This window comes from Crinia signifera, chromosome 2 (genome assembly GCF_055691185.1).
Source record: "Crinia signifera chromosome 2, ASM5569118v1, whole genome shotgun sequence".
In the NCBI taxonomy this organism is placed as follows: Eukaryota; Metazoa; Chordata; class Amphibia; order Anura; family Myobatrachidae; genus Crinia; species Crinia signifera.
The window spans coordinates 67,920,099-67,927,185 of record NC_139218.1 but is presented as its reverse complement, the minus strand read 5'-3'; the positions used below and the strand labels follow the sequence as shown (position 1 = coordinate 67,927,185).

The following is a 7,087-nucleotide window of genomic DNA, read 5'->3' as shown; positions in this document are numbered from 1 at the left end:
TATGTCGTTATGAATAGACAAATTGCTGGGTTCTTTAGGTGTAATATTGCCTTAAGGTGATATTACACCTAAAGAGCCCAGCACATTGTCTATTCTGGACCGCGAGCCAATAGGAGCTCGTGGTCCAACAGCCAATCAGGAGCGGCATTGGTGGTATTGGTAGCCGCTCCTGATTGGCTGCTGGACCGCAAGCTCCTATTGGCTCCTGGTCCAGCGGGAGAACTGAAAATATCGATGCTCCTGCTTAGACTACAGCCTGGCAGCGCACGGCTTTCTCTGCCCGGCTGTCATTTCTATAAAATAGGTGCGTCCAGCAGCTGTTTCACTCCCCCTTGGCAATGAGCAATTCCCTTAGAGTCAGACTATACAGTCGGGCAGTGCACAGCTCTCTCTGCCTGGCTGTCATTTCTTTAAATGTTATGTGGTTGGTGGTCTAATGGGTGGTCCGGTGCACCCCCTATGACACTGATATACTTTCATCTCAGTAACTATAGGTGGCCAGTGCTCATTGCCAAGGGTTAATGCTAATTGCCAAGGGTTAATGCTCATTGCCAAGGGGTCTCGGAACCTCGGAGGAGACAGATGCTTGATATAGTATATATAGCTGAATGAAGACCAGTTTACACAGTACGAATGTTACAAAAAAAATAATTCTTAGCCCAATGGTTCCCAAACGGTGTGCAGTGGCACCCTGGGGGCCTCCAGACACTTTCTTGGGTGCCGTGGGATGGTGGTCCAGGACCAATTCAAATTATTTACGGTCAGTGTAAAAGGCAAAACCAGTGTGATGGCTGCCAGTCATAAACTATGTGAACCATCAGAACCGAATCCTGTACACATAACTCAGCCTAAAGTCCTGTACACACTGGGCGACCTGAGAGTCTGTGCGCACTGCTATGCACACCGCGATGTGTGCGTAGAGATATGTACAGAGCGAGGCTTCACCTTTTGTTTATAGGCAAAAATTGTTTACAGGACAAAGCCCCGCGATCTACAGTAGCACTATATTTCCCTGCTGGTGATGGGAGCAGTACTTGTTTCCTAGCACGGCGCCCCCGCATGCAATATAGCGGCATGCAATGCATGCGATACGATGCCATCTGATTTTTAATTGTACAAGCAATTAATGTTAAATGCACCCCCATTGGCAATGCCACCCCCACTATTTACGCCAACCCGAAGCGTTGCGAACACAGCGAGCCCGCGTGGGGTGGCGGTACGCGTCCTCCGACCTTTTCATACCCCCACTATCCATGTCGGCATGGAGTTATTTCTAAATAGTGTGGCGAGTGCAGCGAGCCCCGCGAGCCCCGCGAGGGGACACGGATTACTTTACATGTATTGCGCGTTCGCTCGCCACGCTTCGGGCTCGTATTCCGCGTCTCCTCGCGGGGCTCGCCACACTATGTAAAATCAACTCCACACCAACGTGGATAGTGGGGGTATGAAAAGGTCGGAGGACGCGCACCGCCGCCCCTCGCGGGCTCGCTGCGCTTGCCGCGCTTCGGGTTGGCGTTGATACTGGGGGTGGCGTTGACTATGGGGGGCCATTTAACATTGTAAGGACCCATCAGGGTGCTTGTACAATCAAAAATCGTATACGATCGCATCGTATGCCATTGTATGGCATACAATGCAATGCAATATTTTATTGTACAATATCGCGTCGCATCACATACCATCGTATACCTTTTTTAGTGTATTGGTATACGATGCGATGGGCGCCATGCTAGGAAACAAGTAACATGGGAACATGTGGGACCGTGCATCGCCATCGTCCGGGGTTATACACACGGAGCGATCAGTACTCAATTTCTAAGCAATCTAGTCAGATCGCTTAGATATTGGGTGAAAATCGCCAGTACTTCCTCATCTTTGCGGTCACAGTTTACGCCAGTTACGTAATCGCGATTGTCCCCTCACTTCGATTGCCGCACTAAAGGTAATTGATCGTGGCATCTACACAGGAGGTGGTGTCGACCCTGAAAATAACCCATGCGGCTCGTCGTACGCTACGTAAGTTCCGTAGCGCAAGCGGTGGACTCAAAGATTAGGAAGCGCCAAATCGCCCTATGTGTGTGTCCCTTTTAAGGATAACATATAAACACATTTTTTTTTTTAATTACTCAATCAGAAACTTATGGCCTAATGATGCCGTAAAAAAAATATGTCTGATATTCTAGGCGTCATGATTATTTGAAAATGTTTGTGAACCACTGCCTAGCCTAAAGCCAGCCACAGTGGTTTCAATACTTGCGAACTGAAGCAGCTCTTGTCTTCAATACTTTCCTGCACATGCACAGCCACACCACAGTAGAGAAACAAACAAAACATAAGCACAAGCAATTTCGTTTTTATCCGGCAGGTGTCACTGTTGAACGGCCGCTCAGTCCGTATGTCTTTGGCTCGTCATAGCGGCTTTCCAGCACTGCTTAGCTTCCTCTCTATCAGCGACTCGCCGGACTGGGTGACGTTGGACGACAAAGATGGCTGCGGGGAGCAGTAACTACTGGGAAGGTGAGAAACGGGTCCTGTAAGGGGCTGTCCCGAGGATGGAGGCAGTACAGGCGGCAGCTGCTGCTAGTGTGCTCCCAGTAACGTAGAAAGGAAGCATTTCTGTAATGAGACAGTGAAGACTGTTTGCCATAGAGGCTGTTTTGTATTTGACTGGTAGAGATCAGCACCTGCATAAAAAGGTGTAAGCTCGTATTAATATAGTAATCTGTCCACCTTTAATATGGCCCCAGATCTGATACATGTATGTATGTTTGTTTGTTTGTGCGCTTACATCACGTAACACTATACATGTTACATGGGTTTTGGTGATGTCATGTGCAACTTTATCGGTCAATAAACAATCTATAGTGAAGAGAATGTGTGGTGGTGTGATCAGTTGGAGATGATAATGTTTGGAGTAGTTTGTTTTATTATCTTAACTATGGAAACACTGTTAAAACAAATTAAGAAACTATCCTGGTGCTCTGTCTCCTGTGAGAGAGGTGTTGGACTAGCCGGTTATACCTAAATGGTCACTGGCCTCTCCTGTGACTTAAGATATGTTTGTATTTTATATTTAGTTTTACGAGTTGTGTGCTCCATAAGTTTCCAGATGCAAAAAAGTATTGTATTTACAATAGTGAGCATTACATATTTTCTAAGTATTCACCATGCGCTCAAACTACTTGGTGGAGTAGCTGGACCAGTCTGTCTTCTACATGCTGGATGAAGGTCTCCACTGCAGTTTCTGGTGAATCAAAACAAGTTGATTTTATCAGAACACAAAGACGTCGCAAGGGGCCAGGCCAGGTCTGTACAGCAGATGACTAATCCCATGTATGCTTTCATAGGCAAGAAAATCCACTGCTTTCCTGGACCTGTGGGTAGGTGCTTTGTTGTGAAGTAGAAGAGCACCACAAGAGTGAGTTCTTGGATGTTGCCTGGAAATGGCTTCCAGCACTTATGGCAGGCATAGGCTGGCACATACCTCCCAACATGACCCATTCCAGGAGGGACAAACTACACCTACTTCTGGACTTTCCTCTTAATGTATGATTGCCATCACCTGTGTTGAACAGGTTTACTAATAAGAAAGGTGCTTCACCACAGGTGATGGCAATCATACATTAAGAGGAAAGTCCAGGAGCAGAGCATTGTGTCCCTCTTGGAGGTTGTCATGTTGAGAGGTATGAAAAAAAGGCGAAGAACACTGCGCTATGTACAGTTAAATGACAGTATAAAAATTAAATATATAACAATAATTGCCAATGATGTGCCAATGGTAGGGTAAAATATCACTTTTAATGAAAATATAGGGAAGTTGAATGAGGGTTTGTTAAAAAAATATATTAGTGTTGATAATAAAAGTGATTTAAAAAGTCCAGTTCATACGGTACCGTATTTTTTTTTGACCATAAGTGTATGGGTCCGTTCCTATTAGGTGTCTTCCATAGGATGTGAGAAGTGAGTCCAATGTGTCCAGATGGCAGGCTCTTTTGTGAAGAGGCAATCTCCTGGTGTATCACCTTATGTCCTGTAAAGGACACCAACGCGTTTCGCCAGTTCCCTGGCTTTACACACCTTGATAAAGCCAGGGAACTGGCGAAACGCGTTGGTGGACTACCAGGAATAACCTTGCCCAGTTCTTAACCCCCTATTGACCACTATTTGGATCCGGACCAGTCTTCCATCCCTTTTTCTCCTCCTTCCCGTACACCAGGGAACTCCATCGACACCTTGGACAAAACCATCTGAGGCCACCCATTCAGAGGCCTACACTTGCCCTTTACAGGACATAAGGTGATACACCAGGAGATTGCCTCTTCACAAAAGAGCCTGCCATCTGGACACATTGGACTCACTTCTTACATCCTATGGAAGACACCTAATAGGAACGGACCCATACACTTATGGTCAAAAAAAATACGGTACCGTATGAACTGGACTTTTTAAATCACTTTTATTATCAACACTAATATATTTTTTTAACAAACCCTCATTCAACTTCCCTATATTTTCATTAAAAGTGATATTTTACCCTACCATTGGCACATCATTGGCAATTATTGTTATATATTTAATTTTTATACTGTCATTTAACTGTACATAGCGCAGTGTTCTTCGCCTTTTTTTCTTTCCAGTTGGGGACTAACTATCCCCTCTTTCCTACACTGCAGCTTGGCAGCACAACCCATATACTTTGCGCCCCCCACACTGGTGGATAACTTGTTATCCACTATCCTTTTTTATGTTGAGAGGTATGCTGGCATATAATTCTCCAGTGCACTGCTGCATGAATATTATATGGTAGATACATGGCCAGCCTTGGCCATAAAAACATCCACATCTGATTGGTCATGCTGTGTTCACATCAGAACCATGGCTGCTGTGCACATTTAACTGGGGTCCGCTGGGCGGACTGGGTTGTTTTGGTTTATGTGTCAGAAATGTAGTTTCTGGATTCATTGCCATTGGTGATCACCCAGATGCAGTTTAAGCGTCCACCATCAAACCTGGCCAGCATGTTGCAGCACTGTTGCTTGTGCCTCCTACTGCCTCCTTCTGCTCTCAAGTCAGCTGACAGGGCACCCAGCAAGCAGAAAGCTCCTTTTCATGGAGTTTCAAGCAGGCATTTTACTGGAATCTATCTCCTTCCCTGACTGAGAACCCTGCCATCCACTTCAACTATGGCCAATATGGCATCAACATTGTTTTTGGTGGTGGTGGAGGAGGAGGATACAGCACTCCTCGTCTTCCAGGGAACATATCTCACACTTAAATTCTCCAAACCACTTAAACACAGTTTTTTGGGATGGGACAGCCTCCCAAAAGCAGCTTACAGTTGGCCAAAATTTGCCTGCTGTCACAAAGCACTATTGTAATCGTAGAAGATTATGGCTCATGGCTCTTCAGTGGATTGTTATGTTACATAATGCATTTGTGAAGGAAGTGAACAGTGTGCAGTGTTTGTTATATATGGTTCTGTGCCTTGACATTTCACAAGAAATGTAGGTAAAGATTACAGTTCACAACCAGGCAGCCAGCTTTTGTCTAATCTACCTATGCATTGCACATCTGAAATCCGATTGCACACCATTTTTAATGAGACTTTTTGGTGCAGGTCCTAACAATAAAGAGTCTTAAGCCCCGTACACACGGGGGAGATATATCGCTAGCAATATATGGCTGAGCAATATATTGCTCAGTTTCTCCTTTTCATCAGCGACCAGAGATGGTCACTGATGAAAGGGAACCTCTGCCGGCGGTGCCGCAGAGGTAATCAGCTGGTCGCAGGAGCAAGCTCCTGCGACCAGCGATTAGAACGGGGCCGAAAACGGGAGCGCGCATCTGGCGATTGATCGCCGGGGCACACTCCCATCACTGGCAATATAGTCGCCTGCGACCATATTTCCAGCGATTTCAGCCCCTATCGCCCCTGTGTGTACACAGCTTTAGTTAAGTATTATTGCTCTGCTGCAATAATCAACAATTAGAAGAAAACTTCCCCACTATGTACTAAACTTAATTTGCAAGTACTGTAATTTCCCCAGCATATTAGAGGAGTCTGTGTGAAATGCTGGGTTCAATTGAACGGCAAATTAGTCACTGGTCCAAGTGATAGTGTGTACCAGCGATATGTTTGTGAATGACGTTTTTCAGACATTTTGTGTCAGCAGATGGACGATATATCTTAAGGAGGGTATACAGTCCAGCCGCAAATCGCCCACACTAAGAGCCCCTAGTGATTGACAGCTCATCTTGACAGGCCCATGTAAATGCGCACACCAGTGTGACAACAGTCCTGACGGGTAGCATGTATGAGAACACGCTGTCTGTAGCTATGTTTACAGATATGTCTATTAGTGTATATACCCAGCCTAAAGCTGGCTATACACTAGTGTGAAAATGTTGACATCCGATGTGTGATCCGCAGCAGAGAGCAGCACGCCAGGCAGGAAAGAGGAACTGCACAGGTTTTGAAAGGTGCAGGGTGCTAGAATGAACACTACTGAGTACATGGCATGATAAGGAGCACATAATTGAATGCAGGTCCACAATAAATGTAACTATGATGTGTAAGTAGATTGTAGTGAGTGGGTAACCTACTGTTGTATACTCATTCCAGTCAGATCTATTGCAATATATAATATATCTGCAACAAAAACGAGGACATAATATTGGCTAATTGGTTGGGATTTGTAACCTGGGGATTGTCCTTTTGTAAAATTCAAAAGGGTTGACACAATGTTTTTTGGACTTAAGGTACACCTTAAACACTAGGCAATTCACATGCAGTTTGGGCTCTTTTCCTGCATTTGCGGCATTCAATCGCAGGAAAGAGCCCAAACTGTTTGAATGACAGCTGGTCTGATGCGATGCGCTGCGCTGTCCCATGCACATCGCACTGGACCCTGCGAATCACACCAGCTGCACAAGCAATCTGTTGGATTGCTTCTGAGTTGGGCAGGCTTGGCTGGATTGCATGCAATATACCGCATGCAATAGTATTTTATAGTAAGGGCAAGGGGGAGAGGGAATGTTGAGTGTTATCCGCACTGGTCAGTGATACACACCTCCCGTGACCAAGCGC

General features: G+C 45.6%; 1 protein-coding gene across 2 annotated transcripts in view; it reads left to right on the top strand.

The window, feature by feature from the left end:
• The first annotated feature begins 2,378 nt into the window (after window positions 1–2,378).
• Window positions 2,379–7,087, top strand: part of GOSR1 (golgi SNAP receptor complex member 1) — a 69,937-nt gene continuing 65,228 nt past the window's right edge. For both annotated transcript variants that reach the window (XM_083172293.1, XM_083172292.1), the window contains exon 1: window positions 2,379–2,517. In XM_083172293.1, coding sequence (XP_083028419.1) covers window positions 2,487–2,517 — 31 coding nt within the window. In that variant the 5' untranslated portion in view covers window positions 2,379–2,486. The remainder of the gene's footprint in view (window positions 2,518–7,087) is intronic.